Genomic DNA, 12,844 nt, shown 5'->3' on the forward strand with positions numbered 1-12,844 from the left:
CAGTAAAAAATTTATGAAGATGAGTGTAAGAACTTGGTCAGTGGGAGGACCCAGTGGAGGGACTATCAATGAGAGAAAAGGTTTCCCAGGCAGAGACTTGATGGTGAGGAAGTGACAATGGAATTGAACAAAAGATAATTCCAGACTACGGTACAAAACCCAAGAATCATCAGCAAAGATATGGGAGCCCCAGCATGGTCTGACTTGCATTGCATCATGTGTTTACTCTCTGGGCTAATGGGGATTATTGCAAGATGTGAGGGTGGGGGGATTGAAACCAGAAACACTGGGGGCCGGAAGCCTGTGAATGATTCTCTTCAATGGGGCAGCAAAGCCTTCCCTGTGAGGGGACCTAACAATCCCACTGAGCCAGAAGTGCAAAGCAATATCACTCCAAGAACTTGTATCCCACTGGGGATGGAGATCCTAAGTGGCTTATGATACAGGAAGGAATTCTGGAATTTCACTTAAAAGTCAACATGGGTGGAGAAGCGATAGACGTGCGGGGTATTAAAGGGGTGAAACAGATGTGTCTGAGTCCTGTTCATCGGTTTCCGCATAAGTGAGCATACTCAGGGGAACACAGACAGACAAGTGTTTTCCTTAGTTTTAGGGCTATGGGCACAGAGGAGTATAAAAAATCCCCAAAGATAATTTGAGCTCACTTCCAGAGAGGATTCCTGCTTGTGGGTTCAAGCAACCCAGGCATTGGGGTGGAAGGAACTGATTCAGAGCACCGGCAAATAGCTACAGCCAACCTGGGTTTCACCTGATTGCAGTTTTGCCCGCTTCCCCAAAAGTCCATGTTGTTCAGGTCCAAGCATGCAGTGAGTCCAGGCCTTTCTGTTTTGACTCTGTGCAAAGTTGTTGAAGGTTGGCTGTTACTCTAACATAGACACTTTCTTTATCTTCTTGTCATACCCGCCGAGAAGCCTCCCTGAATATCACCTGGTAAGGGAGTCATTTTCCATGATCCCATAATTTGTAAAGCACAGTCTTTGCTGGGCCTCTGTGGGTAAGGTAGACCCTGCTTGTACAACCACTGCAAGAGGTGACGTCAAAAGCTGAGAAAACGTGACGTTTGCTCTCTTCCCACCTTCAGAGTCCCATCAGTGCCTTCCACTGGAGAACCTAACAAGGCAGCACTGGCAAGAGACTCTGGGATATTTAACTCACAGGCCTTCAGTTCTAGCGACAGAGAGATGAGTAGACAAAGCAACTCTAGAGCTAAGAAAATATAGAGCCTATCTGGCACACCATGATTTAATCTACAGAGACTTGGTTTTAGCTCCAGCCTGCTGGAGACCACTTGCCTGACCTATAGAAAAGTGAATTGCTGGTATGTTTGTTGCCTACAACATGATAACATGACTTATTATCATAATAAATACATTAATTAATCAACACATAAACTTTATTGGTCAATATCTGTGTATTGGCTAATGCTGGCATAAGAAAACTTCCTTGAGGTCTGATGTCTTAAACCCAGGGTGGCAGATCTACAATGAGAGATTGGGGAAGATGCTCAAGCTATGTGTATATAAATATTAGAGTATAATGGAGATTAAAGAGGATCGATACTGGGGTGCAGCCCATTGAGTATCTGACTCTTGACTGCGGTTCAAGTCATGATCCCAGGGTCATAGGATCGAGCCCCATGCCCAGCATGGAGCCTGGTTAAGATTCTCTCTCTCTCCCCCTCTCTCTGTCTCTGTCTCTGTCTCTCTCTCTCTCTCTCTTCCCCTCTCTCTGCCCCACCCCCGCACCTCCGCCCTGCTCGTGCTCTCTCTTTCTCTCTGTCTAAAATAATGATAGTAATTATGACAAAATTATTAATAATATTGTGAAGATCAATACTCACAAGGAGCCAGTTACCTTTACTGTCCACTTCACTACAAAAGACTACTCAAGAAGAAAGGTCTTTCTGATAAGCAAAGTATAAACGTAAGCAAAGGATAGTCTTGAGATGTGTACAGTGAGTATTAATTTATTGGTTTCCTGGCACACCTCACAAGTCCTGAGGTGATTTGGCCCCCTTCTTCATGCAGCTCTTCCACAATTTATAACCAACTTCACTCAACCTGTTAGTCATGCCACAGGGAAGCTGCTATAGTCCCTAGGCTAAAGGTGGAGAATATCTGTTTATTTTCATCATCCTAAGTGGCATCTGAGTGCCATTTACTTAAGTGTTGGCAGAAGACTCAAGTTCCCCCTTATTCAACGGTACATTTAATGAGGTTGTGACCTGCTGTCTTCAAGTTTCTCATTCACATGTGGGGCCCGACTTACAATGAAGAGCATGTACGTCAGGGATGGACCAGCACACCTGACTGACTGTGGGGATGGTCATGAAGAGTGGGGAGCACTTGTCCTTGAATGCTGCAAGACCTCCCCTCTGGGATTGCTCTCTGTAACACCAGTCACTCATATAGAACACATATATTCTAACAGAGTCTCACCTTGGTCTGGTAGCCTTGACTCCAACTTAAAAGGAGATCAGGATGAAGGGAGAGTCCTTGACATTCAAGAGTCTTCTGTTGGCAGAAGAAAAATGCTGGCGTTCTCCCTGGAAATCTCATGGGCCCATGACAATTTCATGTGTGAAGTGCTTCACAGCTCATTTAATTGAAGCCTGTATGTTTCTTGTGTCATGGGGGGGGGGGCATGGGACCACTGTACGCTTGTTACATGTAATCGGTTTAGTGTGTAATTTGCCAGTGGATTTGTGTATGAATTTGCCTGAGTCCAAGAATGGGGTATGATATAAGGTAGTGAGTTGATGTTCAAGACTTTGCAAATCTGCGGAAAATTTTGTCTCATGAGTTAACACTCTTCGTCTTAGTCTTATTTCGAACAGTATTGCCACAGAGAAGGTGCATATGGAGCAAAGGGACTAACTCATCCACAACCCATGGAGCTGGGTAAATGTGTATCTGTTCTTCTTGGGTACATAGCAAAGCATCATCATCTATGAGTTGGTGGCAATTTTCAAATACAAAGTTAACACTTTATTGCTGAAGCAGAATGGGATGAACAAAACTCTGCCTCCCCAGGAAGGAAGGAAGGAAGGAAGGAAGGAAGGAAGGAAGGAAGTTTCATGCCATCCAGGGAGAGTGCATGACACAGCTGGGTAAGAGGAGGACCCCAGTAACAGGTGGTAATGTATGAAGTCAATGTGAAGTTGGAGGAAGGGTCCTCAAACTCCAGATTGTATCTGAAGGGGCGCCTGGGGGCACCTGGGTGGCTCAATCGCTTAAGCATCTGATTTGGCTCAGGCATGATCTCATGGCTCATGAATTCAAGCTCCGCATTGGGCTCTGCACTGACAGTGGAAAATCTGCTTGGGATTCTCAGTCTCTCCCTCTCTGGCCCTCTGGCCCCTCTCATACATGCCCCCTCGCATGTATATGTTAACGACTTATGGACAAACTCTAGAGAATCCCTGGGATCTCAACCTCAACCAAAGGACACGTGTGCCCAGCACATCCTTCTGTGAAGAGGGGCCCCGAGACCCCGTGTGCCTTGGAGATACCTGATATCTCTCGCCACCCACCACTCTCCTATGCCTTTAGTTCCAGTATTCGGTGTTTAGGAATTGAAAATCACAACGGCAATTTCAATGTGGTCATAAAACAATACATCAAGTGACCGAAAGGTAATGTGGGGGAAATGTTAACTGAGAGAAATCCCACGTTACCGGAGAGACATCCCAACGGAACCGAAGCCAAACTCTGAAGCCCACTTTGTTAGCCTTTAGGATAAATAAACATTCCTCGTTGGAAGAGTCAGTTCGAGTCAGTTCGAGATCTACTTGGGAGTGAGCTGGTTTATTGGGCTTGATATTCTAGCTCCACATTTTCCTTTCTGTTCCATACTGAAGTAGCTGACATTTACTGCCAGACCCTGTGCTGAGCATTTTCCTTTAATACTTTGTTCACCCTAACATCAATCCGATGAAGTAGGCACTATTATTCTCGCCTTATTTGACAGATGAGGCACCAGGCCAAGAGGGTTAGTAACTTGCTGATGTCCCCGCAGGTAGAAAGTGCCAGAGCTGAGCTGAACCAGTGGTCTGGCCCTAAAGTTGGGCCCTTCCACACTGCTCACACCACTCAAAAGATGAACACATTCTGCTTTGAAAGATCCAAACAGCTCCTGAGAATTCAAAATAAAGGGTAAAACTGCCCAATGTGGGGCTGGATTGGATTTATAAAATAATTTGAGAATAATGGGCTTCCTTAAGTGTTCTACTATTCCCTTAAGGAGAAAAGTGTATGCGTCTGATGTTGTGATTCCTTTTATATCTCTGTAAGTAAAATTTCTTGATTGTATCCTTACAGTTTTGCATATTCCCACTTACATACATTTCAACATATTTTTGTTGCTGCTATTGTTCTGTTCCCAATGGCATCCTTGTTTTTCATGATGTCATGTCATGAGGAGAGCAGACTGATCAGAAAGTGATTGATCTTTACATGCTAATCTTATTTTCAGCTACATTAAGAACTTTTATCAGTTCCAATACTTTTTTCCAATACTTTTTTTTTTTTTTTTTTTTACAGATCAACGATCTGTATGTGGTGACAGTTCCATTGGTTCATTTTTTTTTCTGATTGTTTTCTTGCCTGAAGGGAATTTTTTTAACAAGATGTTTCCCTTTTTCAAATCGCGTTTATTGTTTTAGAGAAGTTTTAGGTTCACAGAAAACTCGAGCAGAGCCCGCGGAGTTCCAATGTGCTCCTCACCCCCACACATGCACAGCCTTCCCCACCATCAACTTGCCACACCGGATGGTATGATTGTTACCACCGGTGAACCCATACGGACACATCATCAACACTCACAGTCAGTAGTTTGCAGTAGATTTCACTCAGGTTTTACACATTTGATGGCTTTTGAAAGATCCATACTCACATGTATCCAGCATCATAGTCTCATACAGAGCAGTGTCACCAGCCTGCAAATCCTCTGCAGTCTGTGTATACTCATCCTTCTTTCCATCCCAACCCACAGACCCCTCTGATTGTTTACTGCCTTGATAATTGTGCCTTTCCAGGATGTCATATAGCTGTAATCATATAGTACACAGCTCTTCAGGTTGGCTTCTTCGGTAATATGTATGGCAGGGTCTTCCATGCCTTTTCGTGGCTCACAACCCAGCTTTAAGAGCTCAATGCCATAGAGTTTTAGAACTATATTCCAAGTCCGAAGGGATCACTGTTTCTTTAGCCATTGACCTACTGAAGGACATCTTAATTGCTTCCGAATTTTGGCAACGATGAATACAAGTGCCAAAAACGTCATGTGCAGGTTTTGTGCAGACGTGTCTTCAGCTCCTTTGCGTAAATACCAAGAAACACAAGACTATGTTCACTCTCACAGGAAACTCCCAAACTGTTTCCCAAAGTGGCTGTACCATTTTGCGTTCCCACCCGCAATGAATGAGGGTTCCTGTTGCTCCACATCCCAACCAGCATTTGGCGTTGTCAGTAAATTATCCTTTTTAAAGAGTAGTAGAAGAAGAAGAGAACTGGAGACAGAGAGACAGGAAGAAACTAGCTTGAGGATCATCGCCCAGAAGAAGTCAACTGAGTCAGAAACTGAGATGCAAGCAGAGAATTTCAAAGCCCTCCACCTCCGTTCCATCTGACATGTCACCACCCCCACCCACCCCAACGGAAGGTACCACTTTGTTACTTTATCATTCACAAGCCACCGTGCCTGGGCGAGACCTACTGTCTTCTAAACTGAATGAGTTTGAGCAAGGTCCTTGCCTTCTGCAAGTTAGTTGACTCAACTTAAAAGAGGGACTGTAATCGCATGTAAATTTGTAGCGATCATCGGAGATGATCAGTTATGTCTGCGCGTTGTCCGGCCACAGCTAGCAGGCAAAAAATAGTGCTGCTCTTTTCATTACCACTGTTATTGGCCACAAGAGGCTTTGCAACCCAAACCACCTTCATGGAGGACCACACTCGTACATTTCAGGCAGAGTCAGCTCACTATGACTTCGAGGACTGGACTTTAATGGAACATGATATTTTCCATCCCTCAGCCCCTGCCAAGCACCATTCTGTTCTCTATTTCTATGAATCGGACTACTCGAAGTACCTCGTATTAGTGGGATCATGCAGTATTTGTCTTTTCTAGTGGCTATTTTCCCTTAATGTACTGTCCTCAAGGTTCACTCATGCCGTAGCACGTGACAGGGTTTCCTTGCTTTAGAAGGGTGAATGTGAAGAATATTACACGCACGTACCATATTTCATTGACTGATTCGCCTACCCATGACCACCGGGTGGTTTGCACCTCTTGGCTATTGAATAACACTAGTATAAACATGGGTATGCAACTATGTCTTTGAGAGCCTGCTTTCAATTCTTTTGCCTATGTCCTCAGAAGTGAACTTGACTGACTGACCGTATCGTAACTCTACTTTTAATTTTTTGAGGGACGTCCGGCCCTTATCCTCAGAAGCTGCATCATTTTACATTCCCCCCAAAATGCACAACACTTCCTTTTGCTCCACACCCTGGCCCACTCTTATTATTACCTTTCTTTTTTTTCTTTTAATGATAATCACAATAATGGATATGAAAAGCCCGTGTGATTTTGACTTGAGATCTGAGGCCCAGCATGCGTGTACTGGTGCAAATGAGCCCAGAAGCGTCTCACCTCACCCACTCATTCTGCTCCCACATCTCACACAGTCAAATGGAAACTCCCCTTGATTTGGCCCATCCTGTCTCTCCAGTCACAAAGGCTTCCCTGTCCCACCGTATATTGTGGCAGGTATTACGTGTTTTGGGGTAACCTAGGTACGTGTTATTCCCCAGCCACGTGGTTTATGCCATCTTGTCTTGTCTCAAGCTCTTTCCTCAGGAGCCCCTCTCCAGCTATTCCTTCATGTCAGAATTCTATATACCCTGCAATGGCTCTCACAGGGGCTCCCTCTGTATAACAAGACTGACATCCTAATACCTTCAGTAGGAAGTTTCCACGCCTCCCCTGTGCTCCCAGAGAGCACGCTGCTCATAGCTGGGGAGAGGCCAAGGACGAGCCCCTTGGGTAGCTCTATTGCCTGGACCCTGATGACTCAGAAGATCTGACCCTTCCAGTGGACAAGAAAAGCTAACGAGGAGCTTCTTTTGGTCAATGGAGAGCCTGACTTGATTTGAAATATCTTTTGATACTTTTAAACATCTGAGCTTAGAATAGCAAATTAGTAGTTGGGGAGGGAGTCTTCCCCGTGGCATCTTGGGATACCGAAAACCACTCATTGCTCTTACTCTGACTCTGATGCTATTGACCTTTCTGCAACTCACCTGCCCAAAGGAAAACCCGGCCTGGCAAGCATCATTTCACATTGAAGATATACTCTAACCAAGAGTAGTGGTTTCTTGATTCATAGTCCTTCACTTATTGGAAGAATATTTGCTTTTCCTCCCCTGTGTGCCAGGCACTATGCTTAAGTAACGATGAGCAAAACCAGAGGCTGCGTCTTCAGTCAAGGAGTTAATGTCCAGGGGGGTGTGCATCAACTAACTGACTATACGCTTGTAAAACTACAAGCTCAGTTTTTGCTATAAAGGAGAGGTGCCTGGTGCCAGCAAGGCCTGTATATGGGAACATTCACCAAGTCACTGAGGTCTGTGACACCGATGGACGGCATGAGCCCTGAGTAAGGAAGGGAGGGCTGAAAGCCAGGCCCGTGACGTGACCACATGTTTATTTGGGCAGCACGAGGGAGGCCCTCTAGCTATAAATAGTCCTGGGCTCCTCAGGCTCCTGAGTTCAGCCACTAACTGCTCACCCTTCACTAAAGCTGAAAACTCAAAGCAAAATAAACCATGAGGCTGTTCCTGAGTGTCCTGCTGGTCACTCTGGCTCTTTGCTGCTATGAGGGTGAGTATCATTTCTAATCAGACCAGCACCAGCCCTGGTGAGTACCCTTCTCTGAACTAGGTCAACCTAAGTGGCTTTCTTTAAAAAAAGAAGAAGAAGGGGCAGAAGAGCTAGTGTTCTCTGAGTCTCTAAGTAATAAGTCTTCAAGGGGGCTCTGGGAAGCAGCAGCACTCACTGTATCTACTAGTGAGCAGATCTCACTGTATCTGCCAGTCCCCTGCTTTTCCACGAGTACTGCCAGTGCAATCGTGGGATTTCTGTTCATCTAGATCAATTCCAGCCATCCATTCAACAATATTTTTGTATGTCTTCTTACCCGTGATACGGACCCACGTCTTCCTGAGTTGTTCGAGTTCATCTGACTTTTTAAACACCCTCCTCTTTCCCCGTGTTGCCTCTGATTGAACCTCTCAACTTCTATGATCAGGGCTCAGATCAGAGCCTAGTAGGGCACTTCCCGGCTGCAGCGTGATTACAAAGACGGGGGGGGGGGGGGGCGGGGGCGGGGGGGAGAATAGAGAGCCCACACCAGAAACAATGGTCACTTTCAGGCATCCGCACCATTTCAGTGGGGTCAGGAAAGAGCCTCAGTTCCTGTCTCTCGCCCTCTCTAAGGAATTCTGAACATCACTGCAGGGAGAAAAAAAACAATCATAAATAACTTTGTGTATAAGCTTTAAAGTTGTTCAGACTGGTGACCTGGGGAGTTGTTTTGTATGCATGTGTTCAACTTTATTACCGTGTCTGCATCCAATAACAATCTTATTCTTTCATTTAGTCTCAAACTAGCATCTTCCAACGTATATATAGTTTGATCTACTCTTATCCAAATACCCACCCTCCTCTGCTCTCTGGTAAGGTCTGACTCTACTATTCACTTACAATCTTGATACTCAGGGGCCCTTGGGTGGCTCAGTCGGTGAAGTGTCAGACCTTGGCTCAGGTCATGTTCTCACTGTCTGCAGGGTTCAGGCCCCACGCCCAGCTTTGTGCTCACAGCTCAGAGCCTGGAGCCTGCTTCAGAATCTGTGTCTCTGGGACGCCTGGGTGGCTCAGTCGGTTAAGCGTCCGACTTCAGCTCAGGTCACGATCTCGCAGTTTGTGAGTTCGAGCCCCGCGTCGGGCTCTGGGCTGATGGCTCAGAGCCTGGAGCCTGTTTCCGATTCTGTGTCTCCCTCTTTCTCTGCCCCTCCCCCGTTCATGCTCTGTCTCTCTCTGTCCCAAAAATAAATAAACGTTAAAAAAAAAATTAAAAAAAAAAAAGAATCTGTGTCTCCCTCTCTCTCTCTGTACCTCCCCCCCCCACACACACACTTCTTGTGCTCTCTCTCTCTCTCTCTTTCAAAAATAAATGAACATTAAAACATTAAAAAAAAATAAAATATTGATACTCGAACCTCCTCTTCTCTGATATTCAAGGCAAAAACAAGGTGTCATCCTGTGCAGGCAAACTTTAATTGTTTGAATTATAAAGAAAGTGAATGTCAGCAAACCAAGAGCGTCCTGGGAAAAAGGATGTGCTTTAAAAAGGATAAAAACTGAACTAGGGATTAGTAAGCCTGTATTCTAGTCCTGGCTCTTCTATACTTCCTCTGAGATGTGAGGAAGCCCCAGCTGCCGTGTCGGAAGTGCTGTGCGATGAGATCATAAAACCCCCGGGGTTCCTGTCTAATTCTAACCTCAGGGAACCCAGGAAATGCGTGATTTTCCTTATATCGATTGCATTTCTTTTTCTTCGCTAGCCAATGCGTCGGCCTGTCCAGCCTTTGTGGCAGATCTCTCAGGCTTCCTCTGGAAAACTCCAGGTCTCTTCAAGCTATCACTTGCAAAATATGGTGCACCTCCAGAAGCCGTTCAGGCCGTTTTGGATGTGAAGAGTTGCACAGATAACATCTCCATACCCGGAAAAACGATACTTACAGAAATATTGGTAACTTCTTTCTTCTTTGTGCACAGAGGCTTCTGCTCAGCTTCCTTAGCCAAGAAGGCAGTCAGGGTGCCGCTCTGTCGGGGGCACAGGTGGCGGAGCCTCACAGCTTGCTCCTGAGAGGGTGACAGGTGGCCACAGGGTGGATGGCGTTACATGTGGCAGCTACACTAAGTCTGGGCACATTCCTGTTCAGGTCACTTCCCTGGGCGCCAGGTGCCCCAGAGTGCCCTGAGGAGGAGGACAACGGGGACCCCACGCAGTGGTGTTAAAGGGTCAAAGTGTGGCTGCCCCCCGGCCTGGGAGCTTTTCTGAGGCCGAGCTCCCCTCGCCCAGTGGACACAGTCACTGGGGAATCTCGTGTCGGGTGTTGGGATGTTGAATAGGGAGACAGCTGGAGGGAGGGAATCAGCTCGGTGCCCTGACAGCATGGAGGGCAGCTGGTGCGGGCAGAAGGGGGACACCGAGCCAGCTCCTGCAGAGCCAAGGCCTCTCCCCACCACAACTCGGCCCACTCCGCCACTCCCCACCTCCCATTCCGTCCCTTATGGAGCCCACAACCACACGCCTCGCTCGCTGTGCCTCCTGTGTCCACGTGTGAAGGTGACACACCTAAATTACATCTTTGTCAAAAAATAAGATACTTAAAAGAGACTCTCAGCACATCGACTGCTGGATTGAGGTCACGAGTTTCAGTCACAAATGCCCACAGGGACCGAATTTTTAGTACCCAGGAGATGTGCCATCGGGTTGAATTGCCACACCACGAGCCTGGGAATCTCCAGCCAGTACCCCCAAAGTCCCCTCCCACCCCTTTTCCAGTCTTTCACCCCTGTATCCCCTTTGCAGTGAAAAAGTAGAGTCCTCTGCCCTGGGATATCAGAGGAAAGATTCCGGGAGGCTCCTCCTTCCACTAGAAACCTCAGCCTCACACGCAGTCACCTCTGGGTTTATCTGCCAGACTGTGGGAACGGTTTTCTCATGACTTGCATGGTCTGTTGTAGTCACCTCAGGTATATTTAGTTGACCAGCCTCCCCGGTTTCCTGTCTTGTGCCCATTCTCCTTGCCTTTTGTCGGTTAAAGCTTTACTGACAACTTCTTGTGACTGACAGTCTATGCTCATGTGTCATCCCCAGGGGCAGTATGAATAACCTTCTCTCTCTTTCTTTATCTATTTCAGGTGAAAATCACAAAAGAGTGTGGAAATTAAATCTTACATCGTAGTACCTCTGTCTTGCAGTGATTACCTGATCTTCTGGAAAATGTAAAGGTTTCAACATCTTCCTTCAATAAATCATTTGCCCTGCATTTCTCTACTTGTCGTGTTATTATCCAACACATTCCAGCCTTGAGCTGGGATGGCTCTTGCCGCAACGTGACCATTGGGTGTTGTCAATAGTAAAGTTCAGAGCGCTAATGTCCACTTACCCATGGGGGCCTGAGGAACCAGGATCACAGGAGGAAATGTTTGCGCAGGAATCATCCCGCATCATTTTATACATCTCCCATTCACATGGCCTTGAGTGAAAACTGAGTTTCAGGGCAAGGGGCAATGAAAACATTCCTGCTATGGTTTTGTATTGAAGGATACCCACAGCCCAGCTGGCTGGCCAGTCATATGCTTCCCAACCAGCAGCATCACTAATGTTTTGTCCTCATCACAAGCACAACCAAACTGCTTGGTCCGCACACCTTCGCTGTGGTTTCCATCCTATGAACTGTCCCGTGCAATTTGTCTTACGTCCACTTCTGAATTGTTAGTGACTTTCCAGAGTTCCTCCTTCAGTTACGTCTTTTTCCGCTTTGCACACACACGTTGCTCATCAGGACTAGACCACTCACCGACACCTGGAGCTGATGCTTTTTCCCACACGTTCTCCCAAGATCTCCAGAAACGGCATCCAGCTGCCATCGAAGCATCCGCATTCAAAGCGCCACAGTTACTTCCGAAGAAATATATAAAACTGTACACCCTGTCTGCCTACAACCAACTCTCCCTTCCCTGAACCCCCTTTCTGGCTAATGCCCCGAACAAAGAGGTACCCAATGCAGAAAATGTGGGTACATCCTAGGCTCCTGGATTCGTTTCCAGTGGCTGTTGAAAAATACTACCACACACTTGGTGGTTTACGTCAATTATTTTCTCAGACTTTGGGCGACAGAGGTCCTCATTCTGTAACACTTGGCAGAAGTCGCGTGTCAGCAGGGCCACATCCCTCTGGAAGACTGAGGCGAAAATCTGTTCATGGCTGCTTCCAGCTTTGATGGCTGGAAACCAGCATTCCCTGTCTTGCCCCCATCATTCTGATCTCTGCCCTCAGACGTCACAGAGCCTTCTCCTTTTCTGTGTCTCTTAATCTGCCTCTGTCTCCCTCATATAAAATATATAGGGTTGCATATATCCTAGAAATCCAGAAAATTCAGGACAAGCGGCCCATGTCAGAATCTAGTTTTTATTGCATCTACAAAGTCCTCTTCTTTTTTTTAATTGTTTTTAACGTTTCTTTATTTTTGAGACAGAGAGAGACAGAACATGAACGGGGGAGGAGCAGAGAGAGAGAGGGAGACACAGAATCGGAAGCAGGCTCCCCGCTCTGAGCCATCAGCCCAGAGCCCGACGCGGGGCTCGGACTCACGGACCGCGAGATGGTGACCTGAGCTGAAGTCGGACGCTTAACCGACTGAGCCACCCAGGCGCCCCCTTTTTTTTCAACCATGAGGGGCATAATTGCAAGCTGCCGAGAATAAGACGCGGGTATGGTTTGGGGTTCCTGGGTGGTTCAGCTGGTGAAGAATCCGACTCGTGATTTCAGCTCAAGACATGATCTCATGGTTTGCGAGTTCAAGTCCTGTGCTGGTCTGTGCATCGAGAATGCAATGCCAGCTTGGGATTTTTGTCTCCCTCCCTCTCTTCCCCTCCCCCACTTTCTATCTTTCTCTCTCTCACTCTCAAAAAAAAAAAAAAAAAAAGATGTGTGTATCTTTTTGGTAGCTTACTACATTCATCTCCC

At 46.6% G+C, this 12,844-nt stretch overlaps 1 protein-coding gene across 1 annotated transcript; it reads left to right on the forward strand.

Annotated features, from left to right (window-relative positions):
* Positions 1-7,757: 7,757 nt before the first annotated feature.
* On the forward strand, positions 7,758-11,149 carry LOC131488892 (secretoglobin family 1D member 2-like). The gene is made up of 3 exons (XM_058690741.1): positions 7,758-7,905; positions 9,648-9,835; positions 11,014-11,149. The coding sequence occupies exons 1-3, from the start codon at positions 7,851-7,853 to the stop codon at positions 11,041-11,043; spliced, it is 273 nt and encodes a 90-aa protein (XP_058546724.1). The 5' UTR covers positions 7,758-7,850; the 3' UTR covers positions 11,044-11,149.
* Positions 11,150-12,844: the final 1,695 nt, after the last annotated feature.

The sequence above is a fragment of the Neofelis nebulosa genome, chromosome 10 (assembly GCF_028018385.1).
Source record: "Neofelis nebulosa isolate mNeoNeb1 chromosome 10, mNeoNeb1.pri, whole genome shotgun sequence".
In the NCBI taxonomy this organism is placed as follows: Eukaryota; Metazoa; Chordata; class Mammalia; order Carnivora; family Felidae; genus Neofelis; species Neofelis nebulosa.

Excerpts from the sequence above, each read along its gene's own strand:
- LOC131488892 (XM_058690741.1), top strand. The coding sequence starts at position 7,851 with ATGAGGCTGTTCCTGAGTGTCCTGCTGGTCACTCTGGCTCTTTGCTGC. Across the intron at positions 7,906-9,647 it reads GGCTCTTTGCTGCTATGAGG|CCAATGCGTCGGCCTGTCCA; the intron begins GTGAGTATCATT and ends TTTCTTCGCTAG. Across the intron at positions 9,836-11,013 it reads CGATACTTACAGAAATATTG|GTGAAAATCACAAAAGAGTG; the intron begins GTAACTTCTTTC and ends TATCTATTTCAG.